Source organism: Neophocaena asiaeorientalis, unplaced genomic scaffold (genome assembly GCF_003031525.2).
Source record: "Neophocaena asiaeorientalis asiaeorientalis breed wild unplaced genomic scaffold, Neophocaena_asiaeorientalis_V1.1 scaffold70, whole genome shotgun sequence".
Taxonomy (NCBI): Eukaryota; Metazoa; Chordata; class Mammalia; order Artiodactyla; family Phocoenidae; genus Neophocaena; species Neophocaena asiaeorientalis.
Window position 1 is genome coordinate 634954 of NW_020175410.1, and position 17270 is coordinate 652223.

At 40.6% G+C, this 17270-nt stretch overlaps 1 protein-coding gene across 2 annotated transcripts; it reads left to right on the plus strand.

Annotated features, from left to right (window-relative positions):
- The first annotated feature begins 552 nt into the window (after positions 1-552).
- AGR2 (anterior gradient 2, protein disulphide isomerase family member) lies at positions 553-11960 on the plus strand. Of its 2 annotated transcripts, none has more exons than XM_024767105.1 (8): positions 553-596; positions 3251-3396; positions 3659-3722; positions 3841-3893; positions 5214-5287; positions 8007-8070; positions 10394-10477; positions 11659-11960. In XM_024767105.1, exons 2-8 carry the CDS (start codon positions 3258-3260, stop codon positions 11706-11708), a joined length of 528 nt encoding a protein of 175 aa, XP_024622873.1. In that variant the 5' UTR covers positions 553-596; positions 3251-3257; the 3' UTR covers positions 11709-11960. The 2 variants fall into 2 exon arrangements, with proteins under 2 accessions (XP_024622873.1, XP_024622872.1); XM_024767104.1 differs by having other exon boundaries at positions 565-614; positions 11659-11892.
- The last annotated feature ends 5310 nt before the right edge of the window (positions 11961-17270 follow it).

Consider the following 17270-nt stretch of genomic DNA (forward strand, 5'->3'; position numbering starts at 1 on the left):
TAGTTTTAAAATATGATGTGAATGCTTGGTTTGGATTGTTTTCATACCTATAGTGACTATACATTTTGTTTGCCAGAAAGAGGAAGTACATTGTGTAAAGTAATTTATACCATAATGGAGGATAGCAGCTTATATGACTGTAGGGGTTAGAATTGTGTATCACCTCTTGTGTGTTTCCAACTAAATAGAGGCAATCTCCCCAGGAGGGAGAAAAAAAAATTCTACAAACCACAAACTCCATCCAATCGCAAAAAGACAAATCAGCCTTCAGGCAAATCAAATGTCTTCAGTCAAAGCTTACCTGGGTTTGGCACTCTGCCCATCTTTTCTCAATCTCTTAACAATCTACTTTCACAAACAGTTAAAAACATGCATACTGAAAGGCATTCGTTTGCAACCTTATCCTTAAAAACAAGGAACTCTTTAGCCCAGGGAAGACTTGGGAAAAGAACAGTTCCTCTCCGACTTTGCAACATGTGAATATGGGATTAGTGGGTGGGATTGAGGTGAGCTCAGGTGCATAAATACAGGTTTGGGCTGAGCCAGCATACTAGGAAGCTTGGACTGCATTGAGGCCATCTGGCTCACACAGACAGGTGGGTGGGAAAATCCAGGTAAGTCTCCTGACAGCAGTGTTGGAAGGGCACTTGTTAGAATGAGCTTTGGCCTTTGGTTCCTGCGTAAAGTTGCAGGCCATCCACAGGCAGAGGAGTGCAGGGTAGTTCCATGGGCAGTGAAATGGGATTTGGAGAAGGAATCATGGGATTTCCACCAGAGGCTTACTGGGACCTCTCTTTGGCAGAGCTATGCTCCAGAGCTGGTTGAAGGTAATGCTTTCTCGGTCAGGAAATGAAAGGTTTAAGAGTGAGCGAACTCCAGGAGTTTTCAAGCCAGCACAGGGCCCAGGATCCCCTGTCTTAGTTACTGAGCCCTGATCACCATCTCATGCTCTCTTTCTTTCCCACTGGAAAGCAAAGACCCGCAGGACTGTGAAAGCTCAGCTCAGATTGGCTGCTCGGAATTACAGTTCAGAATATTATTGCAAATCAGAAAACAGTTTTCTTTCTGTGTCTAATACAAAGATATCCTTGTTGCTTCCTCAATCTTTAAATTCATGGGATAGGCTGTACAAGGAGAGATCTGGTTGCTTTCCTGAGGCATTTATGAACAGGGACACTGAAACCTCTTGCAAGGCATTCCTTGCTGAAGATAAGAAGACAGATATAATGAAAAGTGAAAAGTTCTGGTTTTGAAGGATGTGTGTGTGTGTGTGTGTGTGTGTGTGTGTGTGCGTGCGTGTCTCCAAATTATCAATGTCCTCGGTGGTTACCTTTCTATTTTGAGGTGGTTTATGCAGGCAGTTTGCAGATCACAGTCTATTCAGTAATGAAAACTCAGTACAGTGAATCTCAGAAAGTCAGCTCAGAGCAGGATGTCTATACAGCAGGAGTTTTATTCGGCTCCCTTGAGTCGTCCTGCCATAAAACACGTATAAGATATCAATAGCTCCAGGGCTTCCCTGGTGGCATAGTGGTTGAGAGTCCGCCTGCCGATGCAGGGGACACGGGTTCGTGCCCCGGTCTGTGCGTCCGGAGCCCGTGCTCCGCAACGGGAGAGGCCACAACAGTGAGAGGCCCGCCTACCACAAAAAAAAAAGAAGCCTTTGTACCAAAAAGGCTGGAAGACTTGGAGCACACTTTAGTTGTTTCTTTAATAATAAAAATTGTTATTGGCATTTCCATATCTTTATGGGTATAGAAAATGAACAAAGTGTATCCCTGGTTTTTTGCTTTTGTCTTTTTTGAGTGAGATGTTGTGTGGCTACGTACTATAACACAGGTAACAACTGGTCAGTTTAATACAAGGCATCATCTGGATTAGGTGACTTAGCAATGTCTTTTTTTAGAATTGGCTAATGCTTAACAAAGGTTCCCACTTGCTCTATCAGAACATGAGAAACTTTACTCCCTAAAAATACTAAGCATTGACGGTCCATCCTGCTTCCCTTGCAGAGTTCAGCTGATTTAATTTGAAACATACACGAATATTAGAGTCAGGTGTTTCTTTTTAGGAAATTTCAGTCTTTGGCTTTATTGGCATCCCGAGTATCCAGCTTTGCATGTTATGGTCCCTGGATAACCCTAGTGATTGGCTAGTGCGATTCACTTTGCTAGCTAGCTAGCTCACTTCCTCACTCATTCATGGATCTTACCTTGTCATTCACTTTGCCATTCATAAGCATCTGCTTCACAGTAGTGTGACATTCCCTGAGAATTAAATTCGGAATACTGGGAAGGAAAAAAAAATAACAAAGAGACATCATGGGGTTGGTTTCTCTGTGTTATGAGTCCCGTAGAATATTTTTTGTGCGCTAAAGTACATGCCTACAACCACCTACCCTAACAGGCCTGCACTGAGAGTCAAAGAATTAGTTCACTGAAAGAAACCTGCACTGATGTATTTTAACCAATTCAAAACCAATAGATAGAATTTGAGTAAATATTACACTAGGGAGAGAGTTTTCTGGGTGCAAGTTTTTAGTTCAAAGATAAAGCTGGCAGTTTCGAAATGAAATAAATCATTTTACTCAGATCTTATTCTTCAGTGGCAGTGTCCCCATTTTAACAAAATGTTAAAGAAGTACGTATGTTTAGGGGAATTTTTTCAGGATGGGAAGATGGGAGCCAGCACTGCAAAACGGCACAATCCAAAAGCCTCGGTTCTATGCCCATCTCATGAGTCTTCACTTCTCTGAATTTCAGGTTCTTCATCTACAAAATGAGACAATGGGGAGGTGGGAAAAGAGGATATAACCCTTAAGGTGTTTTCCAGTACAACAATTTTTTAAATATAAATTTAAAAGCAAATTCCCTTAGCTATAAGAATATATACATCTATCTACTTATTTTCTTAAAATATATCTATTTCTATATAGATATATATCTATAGAAATATATCTATTTCTATATTGTCGATTTCTATGGAGATCTTCATATTTTATCTATAGCATATAGAGGTAGAAGATGATATAGATAGATAGATAGATAGATGGTAGATAGATATTCATACTATGTATTCTTAGGAAAATTCTGTGGAAGGTAGTTTTTTACTCCAATTGCATGTGTTCAATCTCATCTAAGCCTCAATTCCTGTTGTATCCCATGGTTGTGCTACAATCTGAAGATTCGAAAACTGCTAATTCTCTTTTGTTTTATTGACTTTTTGCTTATCTGTTTGTCTTCCATATCAGATTCGCCATGGAGAAGATTTCAGTGTCAGCATTCTTGCTACTCGTGGTCCTCTCCTACACTCTGGCCAAAGAAACCACAGTCAAACCAGGAGCTAAGAAGGACACAAAGGACTCTCAACCCAAACTGCCCCAGACCCTCTCCAGAGGTAGGAGTCAGCTTCTTGTCGGCCTCCAGTTATACTCAATTGGTAAAGATTTAACACTCAGAGCCGAGAGTTGTGTGCTGAGCATATTTTTTACGTGTTGGTTCTAGATTGATCCAAGTTTATCATTGTTTCTGCTTTCTCTAGAGGTTTTTGCTCTTCTTTAGCATCAAGTATATACTGATCCCAGCTTTACCAGTGCTTTTCAACAGCTTTGGACCTGAGAATATAATCACTTTAAATATACTGGTTCATTTTGTTCTAGGTTGGGGCGATCAACTCATCTGGACTCAGACATATGAAGAAGCTTTACACAAATCCAGGACAAGGTAAAGACAAGTTTTACAGAATTCCCTCAAAGCTCTCAAGAGCACCATCTAGTGATCTTTAGCTACACATGAAATCCTACTCATTAAAGATGATCCAATCTCTCTTTGTCTCTTAAAGCAATAAACCCTTGATGATTATTCATCACTTGGATGAATGCCCACACAGTCAAGGTAATTTATACTTCTAAATATAATTTTCTTTATAGGCTTTTAGCTCTAGGGCCAGGGTCCAGATCACTCATCTTTACATCCTTAGCACCTAGCACAGCTGAATTTAAAAGAATATTTTATGTAGTAAAAACATATTTTAAAGTAACTTCAAATATTTCCACAGTTTGTATTAGCCATTGGTTCAAAAACAAGCTCTAGAATTCATCCTTGACTTCTTGTTTTCTCTTACATCTCATATCCAATACATCAGCAAATACCATTGCTTTATCTTCACCTTCTATCTGAAAGCCAGCACCAGCCTCATGGGCACACCACCTGTGCGGTCACACAGGACCCAGTGCTTAGTAGGTTCCTATGCTTGTAAAGCTCTGTTGTTGCTGTCTTAAAATTCGTAATAATTTTTGAACAAGAGGCTCCATATTTTCATTTTGCAATGGGCCCCATATATTATGTAGGTCCTGCCCAAATCCAGCCACCTCCGATTGCCTCACTGCTACTGCCCTCATCCAAACCAAGTTTAGATCTTGCCTTGATCTGTAACAGGCACCTACCTGGTCACCCGACAGTCAGTTCTCCACACGGAAGCCATCATATCCTAACACTCATGTGCTCAAATGGCTTCTCATCACAGGTAAAATTAAATCCAGATTCCTGATCATGGCCCGAATGGCTGGACATGACCTGGCCCCCGGCTGCCTTTCCTTTCTTACCACTCTCGCCGTGTTTTCCCTCCACTGCATCTAGCCTGGCCATTGTGCTTTCCCTCAAAGCATCCAAACCCATTCCCAGCTCAGGGCTATTGCTCTTGCAGTCCCCTCTGCCATGTGTGACATATCCCTAACATCTCAGAATGCAGCGCCCTCTCATTTCTATGTCACCTCCTCAAAGAAGTCTACCCTAACCACTCTGTAGCTTTTAAACCTCTTGCTTTGCTTTATTTTTCTTCAAAGTACCGTTATCTCCACCTAAAATTATTTCCTTGTTTATGACCTGTCTCCTACACAAGCGTTTGAGCTCTATGAAGGAAGCACATTATTTTTTTTCCCCCACTGCTCTATTCCCAGTACATGAAACAGTCCTGCCACATAGTAACCACTCCGTAAATATAGGTAAAAAAATTAAGGGATGAATGAATGATTGGATGAGTCAGTAGCGAAGCAAAGCTAGTCAATGGCCTAGATATTACTTCACTAACCATTTGCAGAAAGGGCGGAGTTGAATATTGTATTACAAATACAGTTCAACTTCAAATCCAACGGAGAATGATGGTTTTGACTGGTGATGAAATGAATGCTTAACAATCTTTTCTTTACATTATAGCTTTAAAGAAGGCATTTGCTGAAAATAAAGAAATCCAGAAATTGGCAGAGCAGTTTGTCCTCCTCAATCTAGTTGTAAGTTTACTCTTCATCCTGCCATTTCTCTGTGGCTTACAATTTGAAATGGATGGTTCATTTTCCCTATACATCTTAGTCATACTGCATTAACGGGGATGTGCTCCAAATATCTCATCTCATAGATTACAATGAGGAAAGATTTTATTTCTTGCATGTCTACAGTTTTATTTAGCAATTAATAATTTTAACTTGTCTGAAAAATACTCTCCTGTGGTCCAGAATTTCTCTGCTGCTGTAATAAGTGGAACGTTTTTGTCATTAAAAATTCCTTGCTGTGCCCCTTTCGCCTGCAGTCCTGGCTGCTCTCCACCCATTCTTAGTCCGTGTGCCGTCTCTCCCCAGAAGAGATGGCTCTCCAGGTGTCCAAATCTAATCCTTCCACACGTGCTGTGGCCTCATGCTTTCCCGTCCTACTTCACCATCACCACCCCTCCTGATGGTCAAGCTTTCTGCCTTTACAAGTTCTCCTGCTTGGTATACAAACGGTATCCACTTTCCTTCCGAGAGCAAACAATCAGTAAACTACTCAGAAAACTACTCTCCCTAACTCTGTGTCCCTGAAGCTTCTCTCTGTCATCCTCTTTCCAGGTTGACAAGTTGGCTTTTTCAAGGAGCATCCACGCCAGCGGTTCTTCCTCACCTCCCTTCCAAGGCACCTCTTCCTCCTTCTACCCCTTAATATGAGTGACTTCATGAGTCTCTACTTGACCTACTTCTCTTTTTATATTTTATATTCTCTATGGACAATTTCATCAGCCATTAATCAATGCCTGCTTACCGATAACTCCCACATCTTCCCCAAACACGCAACAGCTTCCAACTTATGCACACAGCCTAGTTCCAGAAATCTCGTAATCAGCTTCAACTCGACACGTTCAACACCAAATTGATCAGCGAGGCCCAGGTTTTTCAAAAAGCTCTTTTTTCTCTATTCCTTATTCCATTAGAGTGTTATTCTAGATTTGAGCCTCCCACCCACCTCTGGCAGTCAAGAAGCCCTGCGGTTCTAACTTTGAAATATTCCTGCTATGGGTCACTTCCCTATCAATTGAGGACTGCTGTTTTAGCCTAAGAGTTTTTCACCTTGCCTAGCTTATTGCAGTATTACTAAGTGGCTCCCTGCCTACAAAATAAATCCCATCTAATCCCACATGATTGTCGGGGTAATCACTCTAAAAACCAAACTGCAATCATGGCACTTCTAACACCCCTCCAGTGGTTCTTTTTTTCTTAATATTTTTTCTTTTTATTGTGATAAAAGTCACATAATATAAAACATAGTATTTTAACCATATCTAACTGTACAGTTCAGTGGCACTAAGTACACTCACATTGACTGGAATGCATTTCTAAGGTTAACTTAATATGTGTCCTACTAACAGATTGTACCTTCTTTTTTCTTCCCCCTGTGCTATATAGTAGGCCCTCACCAGCCATCTATTTCATACGTAGTAGTGTATATTTTTATGTCAACCCCAATCTCCCAATCCGTCCCACCCCCCTCTCCCCACTTGGTGTCCATACATCTGTTCTCTATGTCTGTGTCTCTATTTCTGCTTTGCAAATAGGTTCATCTGTACCATTTTTCTAAATTCCACATATATGCGTTACTATATGATAGTTGTTTTTCTCTTTCTGACTTACTTCACTCTGTATGACAGTCTCAGTGGTTCTTATTTATTTATGAGCAGACGTAAACACTGTGGCATGGTGTGCAAGGCCAGTCACAAGCCAGCCCCTGAAGTAGCTTTCTAGCATCTTCTCTCACTACCGCCTCAGGTATCCCTATCCTTTAGTCCCATCCAAACACTTGGTTATATAAAGTGGTAGGCCTTTCCTCTACCTTTGTATAATCTTCCCCCCTCCACTGCCTGGAGTGACCTCCTTTTCTATATAACTGACTCCTATTTACTTTTTAAAGATTCCTCTTTACCCACTTCGGAAAGTCCTAGCGGAACCTGCAGATAAAGCTAAATGTCCTGCTCTGGGCATCCAATGCACCTGTACATCCTTCATCATAACATTTCACCCCCTGGATCCTAAATATTCCTTTTCCTACCTGTATCTCCCTGTTAAACAAAGAAAATTAAAAAATGATAAATGGATAAACGAATTCTCAAGATAATCCTGTTTTTACAGATTCTCTAAAAATGACTTTCTTTTTTTTTTTCATTATGCTAGCTCCTCCTACCTCATCCAAGCTCCTTCCCCAAACACTGTATTCCTTCCAAATTCTCCCTTACTGAGTTTTCTGGCTCTTTGTTCACCACATGCATCAGCTTTTTACCTCATGTTCTACCTCACAGGCTGCTCTGTCTTATTATTTCATGCATGTAACTTGCCTCCCCATCTATATTATAAACTCTCTGTGTTAGAGATGTGCCTTATAGTGTCTTAAGATGCCTAGCCCAGGGCTTGCCTGGTGGCGCAGTGGTTGAGAGTCTGCCTGCCGATGCAGGGGACACGGGTTCGTGCCCTGGTCCGGGAAGTTCCCACATGCCGCGGAGCGGCTGGGCCCGTGAGCCATGGCTGCTGAGCCTGCGCATCCGGAGCCTGTGCTCTGCAACGGGAGAGGCCACAACAGTGAGAGGCCCGTGTACCGCACAAAAAATATATATATATATGCCTAGCCCAGTAATGGACACACTGTTTTAACAAGTTTGAAAATAACTGAAGAATATAAACAAACTGAGAGCTGCTTTTTTTTAAATCTTAGTATGAAACAACTGACAAACACCTTTCTCCTGATGGCCAGTACGTCCCCAGGATTATGTTTGTTGGTAAGTAAAAGTGACAATGAGATGAAACACACTCTGAACGTTACACAAGGGCCGCCACATCTCTGCCTCTGTCCTCCACACCGTCATGTGCTGCTCCACCATGGCCAAGGCCACGACGAAGCTCTACTGGGGAGGTTTAACTTTCAGCTTCACAACCTATTTTCATTAGGAAATGCAAGCTTCTACCTATTTCCATACATGACATTTTTTCTTCATCTGCTAATTCTAACTTCTCATCTTCTGCCACAAGTACACCTGAGAAAGAAGCACCCCGTTAACTGTTTAAACGTATTAATCATTTCCCTGAATTGTATCAGGTCTGTAAATATTTAATCAGGCAAACTTTTGATTCCTGTGCTGGATTTTTCTTTCTGACATTTTCTGATCATTATTTCTAGGCAAGTTATGAATATGGGCTGAAAGAAACAAAAATCAAAGGAGACATGCTCCTTCCGGCCACTGGTACTTTTCACGTGCCGTTCCCTCTGCTGGAAAGCTTTTCTGCTTCCCCCCTCGGTACCCCCAGTTCACCTGGTTAATCACTGTCATTCACTGACCTGCTCAAACTGCCACGATGTGCTCTTGTGGCACCATGTTCCTCTCAATGGTCACTCTTTCCTCAGTTTTAATTTTGTATTTATTGGGTGATTGTTGAATAAATATTGCCCCCCCCATGTGGCAGGGACTAGATCCTCTTCAGCTCACCATCATATTTTCAGCATGACCCTGTGGTAGGCTCACAATAAGTATTTGTTAAATGACTGAACAAATGAACTGAGTTTGGCTTTGATCAAAGTGATACTGATAAAAGGGCAATCCATAATTAAAGCCATCACATAGCAGAGCTCACACGGATCAAGCAGATCACCTCTGTAAGGCATCCAAGTTACACTAACCTATAAAACGGGGGCAAGAAAAAGTGAAGGGAGAAAAGGAGGAAGGCTGAACTAGAGCTAATCTTACAGATTTGGTTTTGTTACGATTTAGAAAATTTAGACCCTTAAATGAAAGGGCCCTTATAGGTCATCCAGTCACACCCTGTGCAGGAATTCTTTTCAGAATGCTCCTGTCTAAGGGCTTTTTAACCCCCGTTCAATTCCTTTCGTCATAAGAACTAGGTCCCAGGAAGCTTGCTCCTTCCGGCTCAGTAGTTCTCCACGAGGCCTGCACATGTGAATTGCCTGGAAGATCTTAAACATCAAGCTGCCCAGGTTACACCTCAAACCAATTAAATCAGAATCTCAGCGGCTAGGACGCAGGTGGCAGTCTTTGAAAGCTCTGCAGATGACTCCACCGTGCAGCCTAGGCTGTTAGCCAATGCTTGGGAGGTGAAAAAGCTTTTCTGATGTCACTGTACTATGAAGATGAGACCCTGTGTCTGTATCCTCTACACCGAGCAGGAGTAGAGTAGGTCTTAAGTCTTTCTTGAACAAACGAAAGTCCTGTAATTTAAGTCTGCTGGTCCTAGTCCAACATTCTGAAACGACAGGGATTGTCCATCAAGTTCAGGTGACGGACTTGGCATCCATGTGGCTGGGCCTCATCTTTCCTCTTCTCCTAATTCTCACGACACGGCCCATAGCCTCCTTCAATCACTTATCTCAAGGCAAGGTTGCTAGGCCTTTGCATATCCTACCACCTCCCTTCTGGATGCATCTTATTTATACCTGTTTTTTCCTCATTAACTGATAACTTCAAGTAAATATAAAACACGAAAAAAAAAAAAGGATTTAAACCTTTAGGAATATACGTATAAGGGAAGATGCCTAAATCTCTATTTTTAAAATGCAGCTACTTAACAATAAAGTAAAAAAACTACACACTTATTTCACCTTGGCTGGTCTTAAGGGCTTGCATTCTTTTATTCATTTAAAAAACAAACAAAAAAAAACTTTGGTTTGGAAAACTAGCATTTGATGTGAGTTCCTAATTATCCAGGTTGCTCTTGGTAACATATTTCAATTACAATATAATCATTTCAAAAATTTAAAATAATTCTTTAGTAGAGAATGCCAATGGTTTCACCAAAAAAACAAAACACCATCCCAAGAATGTATATTATCCTATTTTCAGGTTACTATAGATAGGGCAGCAGGGTTCTTAACCTTTTCCACAAATAGCACTGCACGGCTCTTGAATGCTCCCAGTTTGGCTTTGGGTACCAGCTGCAGAGGCCAGGTTGCAGACTGGATGGAGTAGAATCTCATCCAGCAGGACACATTGTGTTCTCTTCGTGGGATGTGGATAAACGTGTAGGCTTCATCATGCAATAGGGGTTATTTTGAAACATAGTACTCCATTCCCTTTGGCTTTTTCTTTGTAGACCCATCCCTGACAGTTAGAGCCGACATCACTGGAAGATACTCAAATCGTCTCTATGCTTACGAACCTTCGGATATGGCTCTATGTAAGTGTTACCTCCTTTGAACATCTGTTTCACTGCTGTACTGGGAGGAGAGCTCACATGGGGAGGGGAGAAAAAGCTGTGCTCAGAGACCCCAGAGAACCAGTCTGACCCTAACTGGCCTTGTGTCCTCCAGCAAATTACATTCAAGCATTGATCTCACTTTTTTAAAAACTCAATTAAAGATGAGTTATTTAGATCAGGTATCTTTTCCTCTAGGAGAATCCTAGGACCATATTACCTCCTTTTCAGGTTTCTCTTAGGCTCACTTAACTCCTTCTACCACAGACCTGAGCGCAATAGTAATCGTACCATTACAATAGCAACAGTAGCAATCTGCATGCTTTGTTAAATGCTTTTCTCCAAGTAACAAAAGTGAAATCATTTAGTCCAGCTTATTAAAGTTGAATTCAAGTTCAATTTTAAAGATCAGTAGGAAAGATGGTTCCAAAGAGTTGCCAAGATACTGACTTCCCCTGGGGTTGCCATAACATGAAAAAAAAAAAAAAAGTGTGAGACTCAAGGCAGATGAAGAACCTCAATGGGAGACTGTACCTCGTTGTGACATCTAATTAGTCCTCCTGGGAAGAAAACTGAGTCTTGTCATAAGAACCAATTCACTCAATGACTAGTGACTATGTAGACCTGCACTGCCCAATATGTCAGCCATTAGTCACATGTAGCTGTTTTAATTAAGGTTTTAAAATTCAGATCCTCAGACACGGTAACCACATTTAAAGTACTCAGTGAATAGGCACTGACTATTTTTCATCATCACAGAAATTTCCGTTGGGTGGCACCAACCTAGAACGTTATGCTGGGAAGGATTAGGAGGTTGTGTCTGGGCAGCAGGAAAGAATGTCCTGGTCCATTATCAATGTCTCCAGTAGGTTCTGGGTGCGCCAAGGGAAGCACATTCCAAATGTATTGACCATTCTTGAGATAACAGTACAGATCTTAGTAAGACTTTGGGTTCCTTAAAGGCAGGTATTCCGCACAGGTAATATCACCGTGCCTTGTCCAAAAAGGCAGTTAATAAACATTGGAAGAGAACTAGATTATAATAATAAAAGCCATTTCACATACTTTTAGAAAAAAATTTACAAGGTTACCAACATTCATGCTGTATCTATCAATGTGATTTCTGATGATGTGCTGACTCTCATAACTTTTTCCCACATTAGTGCTTGACAACATGAGGAAAGCTCTCAAGTTCCTGAAGACTGAATTGTAGAGAAAAAACAAAATCTGCAAGCTCCTCCCTTTGTGTTGGGCCTTGAGACTTGGAACCAGAGGAGATTTTAGAAGACTGTGGAGAAGGCAGAAGCACTGGTGAACCTACTGATTAGATGATGGTTTCATGTTACAACAGCTCTTTTTTAAAATTTTGTCTTAAGTATACATGCATGAAAACAATATCTTATACTATGATAGTGAGCCATGATTTTTTAAAAAATAAATCCTTTTAGGGGTGTTCAAACTGTTCTTTTTTCCCCCAATTTGGTCTTTCACAGAAAAGCTATTCGGTTCATTCACCAAATAGGATTTTCATACACACAAAATGTTCCAAAAGAGGACAAGACAAACCTAGTTCAAGCAACAAAGCCCAAAAACAAAGTTATCATCTCATCTCGCTACAGTTTCTCACTGGGTGACTAAAAGTAGACATGAGCTTGAACAACAGAAGTATCAAACAATACGCTCTAGTGTGAAAGAATATCTACAAAGGCATCCCAGGAAAATCAATACCTAACTGAAGACCACCCCTCCTCACCCTGGCCAGAAACCCCAAGGGACACTCTTGAATTTAGCAATCCAGTTTTAGTTAGATTTTGCTCTCTGAGAAAGCCTCTGGCAGGTAGCTTTCTCCTTCAGAAGACTAATTTTGTAAAAAAAAAAGTTCATTCAGGGCTTCCCAGGTGACGCAGTGGTTGAGAGTCTGCCTGCTGATGCAGGGGACACGGGTTCGTGACCCGGTCTGGGAAGATCCCACATGCCACGGAGCTGCTGGACCCGTGAGCCATGGCCGCTGAGCCTGCGCGTCCGGAGCCTGTGCTCCGCAACGGGAGAGGCCACAGCAGTGAGAGGCCCGCGTACCGCAAAAAAAAAAAAAAAAAAAAAAGGTCATTCAAAGAACATCTGTACCCTTAAACACACCCTAATGAAATTGTGAAAATTAAACTCATAATATATTTGTTTTCTTAAGGTTTTAGAGTACTGGCCGGGAATAAATTCAGTTGATATGTTCCCATCTTCTTCACCCAAATGTGACCTGCTGGGTCAAGAGCAAAGGGCACTGACATCACGTCCATGGGGTAGAGATCAGAGGTTACTACTTATCTTTGGAAGAGGTGAAAGAGGAGGTGCCATCAGATAGGGGAGCACTTTAACTACTTTTAACTCTTTATTCTACTGACAAAAATTAGAACCATGTATTCATTACTTCACTACATATTTACTCTCACATTCATTGTTAGATAAAATTCCTTTATCACCCCAACCCCACTGCCTTCTTTGGCCCCTGAATGGCTGCGACAGTCTGTGCAATGCTTTGTCTATTGGTTATCTATTGCTTGTCTTAATTAACTTTTTTTGTTTGTTTGTTTGGATACAGCCTTTTCTGAATAGATTCTTTGGCATTATTAACTTTCCCCAGTTAATACTTTTTAAAATACTTTTCCCTCACACAGTACTGTCAAAGAGCTCTGCAACAGAAACCTATGTTGTTGATTTAATGACATATAAATCCTCAGCAAAAATATCACCAGAGGGACTGGGTGCCCTCCTTGTAAGTAGGTAAGCTACATGTACTTAAAAAGGTAAAATATCCCATTTAGAAAGCTCTCTGAGGGTTAACTGGAGGAAAAAAACAGTTTCCACGTGTATAAACAAATATTTTGAATGACAACTTCTAAGCTCTTCAGGTTTCCTTTATTGTACAGCAAAATAGTTTTTTTTTTAAATTGGGCTGATGTGAAATAAGATTAAATCCTTAAAATTTATTGAATGACATGCTATTTTAGCCACCCATATACTTTTTAAAATATAAATACATCTCTGAGAAGTCAAATGTCAAGGCTGCAAGGGAAATGAGTCTCCCTTAGAAAAGTGACAGAGCAATAGTCATTAAAAAAAAAAAAAATTGATCAACTTTGACCCAGTCTCCTCTACTTCTGAAAATTTGTCCTAAGAAAATCATTCAAGAGAAACTGTTCTGTGAAGATGCCAATGGCAACATTATTTAAACATACCCAAAGAAAGGGGCCACCTCCAAATCTAATGAATACATAATTAACACAAAGTGCACTATGTTGTCATCTATAAGTTATAAACATCACAGAGAAACAAAAAGGGTAAGTGAAAAAGAATTTAAGAATTTCTATGCTATAATTGCAACTATAGGACATGTGTACTTAACAAAGGTTAGAAAGAGAAGTTGCAAACATAAAAATGGTTGTTTTAAGCTCATGGAAATGTTAACAATGCCTGCTCTTTCTACCAAACCCTTTACTGTCATCTCACAATCTTTCCTTTGTGTTTAAATAAATTTAGGTGAGAGCATATCTTGAGAGAGAAATGGAAGAATGCCTTAAGACTAGAGTATTATTTTGAACAGCTGAATTAAAATGTTGGTAACCTAGGGGGGGATGTAAAATGGTACAGCCACTATGAAAAAAATATAACCATTCCTCAAAAAACAAATACAGAATTACCATACAATCTGATAATTCCACTTCTGAGTAGGTACCCAAAAAGATATCTGTATACTCACATTCACAGCACCATTGTTGACAATAGCTGGGAGGCAGAAGCAAACCAAATAGCCACTGATGGATGAATGTGTAAACAAAATGTGCTTTACATAGAATGGAATATTCCGTAGCCTTTAAAAGAAGGAAATTCTGACATATGGATGAACATGGAGGACATTATGCTAAGTGAAATAAACCAGTCACAAAAGGACAAATACTGTCTGATTTCACTAAGATGAGGTATCTAGAGCAGTCAAGTTCATACAGATAAAGTGGAATGGTAGTTGCCAGCAGCTGAGGGGAGGGAGGAATGAGGGGGTTACTGTTTAACAGATACAAAGTTTCAGTTTGGGAAGATGAAAACCTTCTAGAAATGGATGGTGGTGACAGTTGTGCAACAATGTGAATGTACTTAATAACACTGAACCCCTTATGCACTTAAGACAGTTAAAATGATACTTTTTATTCTATGTATATGTTACCACCTTAATTTTTATCAGTTTTATCTGAGGGTAGGAGGGAGAGGACTAACTTTGAAAAATGAGTAACAGAAGTCATCTGTAAAAGTCATTTACGTAGATGATCAACATACCTGACTAAACCTTTATTACCTGTTTTAGAACCGCGGTCTTCTTCAAACGATCACCTATAACCAGCTATCTCTGCTTTGGTTTTTTGCTTGTTCGATGCCTCCAGTAATCCTAAGTAGGTACTGAGGTCCTCGTATTTAGTAATCACTGTTGAGAATGGGAGCTGGAGGGAGAAGAGAAAGAGCTCGAAGGCAAGCACGAAACCTTCCAGTACCCCACTAGTGAGGCAGACTTCAAAGTCCAGATGAAGTCAGCCTAACTTATTAAGAGGCCACCTGTCAAGTTGTGACGTCATCGACCTGTCAAAAGCAAGATCCCAAAAGTAAGCAGAAACGGTTTCACCCTCCAAGTGATGTCAAAGTCCGTTCTTTGACATATATTTTCACTCACAGGGAACTCCCTCAAGCCCTTCTTTGAAAATGAATTCCAAAAGCTGAGTTTCCTCAGCAGAGGAGAGGACCCGAGAAGCAGCCTGGCACATGGTATAGGGGGGGCCGCTCTTCCCCTTTCCCATTGTTTCAAGAGTCATTTCAACGACTACAATTGTGATCATGACATTCCAGATAAACTTCGACATGAAAAGCTGTGGTCTCTTTTCTCTTTCTCTTTCTCCCTCCCTCTCCCTCTGGAGTCAGGTGGAGGTGTGGGGTGAAGGGCACTGCCCCTTTAAAATTGTTTAGAAAACATTCATTGAAAACCCACCTTGTAGTTGCATCTGGCATAGAGAGCCTGGTGTAAAAGTTAACTGCTAGACCCAAACATACCAAGTGCAGAACAACTTTACACGAATCCCTTCACTTATCCAGAAACCTGGACAGCTTGGTCTTTAACCTTATTGTCATCCGCAATAAAACAACTGATGTGTGAATGATCCTATTTGTATAATCACGATGCCCAAAAGTGGTTCTCCCCTAGAAAATACTAAGTAAAAACGTGATTCTAACTTTCTCAGTACCAGCTAAAGGGTGAAACAGTTTCATATATTTAGTCAGTGCATTTTCAAAAGGATGAAAAACTCAAACAGGGTTAAACAAATATTTAGAAAAACTGTGGGAGGAGGTTTTTGGCTGAAGAAACTAAGAACTAAAAGCCACCCTTCTGGTTTCTTTTTCTTCTGAAAGGTTCCATTCAGCAGCATATTACTTAGGTTGAACATGCATAACTGGCTTTCACAAACTCACTGTCGCTTAGATAACACAGTAGCTGAAATGAATTTAAGCTATATGAGCTTGGATTTCCAGAATTTATAACCTAACTTTTTGTTTCCCTTTGTATTAGCCTTATATTTTCTAAAATTTCAACTTTAACATCAAGGCTGACTGGGTAAATGTTCTGAGAAACATTTCTCTAAATGAAATAAGTCCATAGAGAATGAAAGAATTTTTTAAAATAGGTTTTTTGTTTGTCTGCTTTTTAATAAATGCTAGGTTTAGAAGAAAGAAGCTCTGGAGTCTTGAGTTGGCCTTACAGACATTTGTTACCGCTCCAGGACAGACCCTGATTTGAAACGTACCCTCCTCTGAGGACACAAAATGTGTTTGTGGCAACATTTTGTGCACAAGAGGCAGTGGCCCTCCTGTCATCCTGGGATCGGCCTGACCTCGGCAGGCTCACCAGCAGCCATTCGGAACTCGGGACAGTATTCAGAGTTTAGTAGTCCTAAAGATTCTTGCTTCTCAGTCCCTGGTCTGTAACTAGGGTGACCTAAATAAGGCCATTGCAATTAGAGTATAAACCAAGGCTATGGGTTGGTTCTCTCTGGAACAGCCCTTGCCACATAAAATCATTCACACCAAGAAAAGTATTCTAGTAGGAGATTCCAGAACTTCATGGAAACTTCAAAATGCAACAAAGCAAACCGGGAAAATACAAAATGCCTTAAAGGAAGACGGAGTCCAAAAATCTCACTTCTTTCATGAGTCACTTACAATCTCATCTTATGGTACAAGTGGCAACACATACGGTCGCCCAGAGCTCAATATGAAATTGAAGGAGGGCAGAATACGCCACCCCACAATATGCCTCTTCGGCATTAAGATTATTTTGAGTTGATTATTTTTGAGAAAGAACAGACAGGAGAAGCTCTGAAAACAGAGTAGAAATTTACTCTTCTGTAAGGTAAATTTACACTTAAATCTCCATTTGTGAAGGTGTCTCCTTCTCTGTACCAGGAAGAAAAGGATGATTCGAAATCACAAGAAAATCTTTTATCAATGGCACTGGCTTAAAACTGCTAACAAACCTTATCCTTATTTACTGTGTCTCTCCTAGTAACCTCCCATAACTGGCTTCCTGACGGCCCCCCTCCCCCACACACACACCTTTCTTTTGCCTTTAGCTGAAGATGTGGTATTTAAGATGATGGCTTGAGCCATCTCGAGGAGTTAAGCAGTTTTTCTGGATATTTCCTATGTATACATGAGGTATACATGTTAATAAATTTCTGTTGTTTCT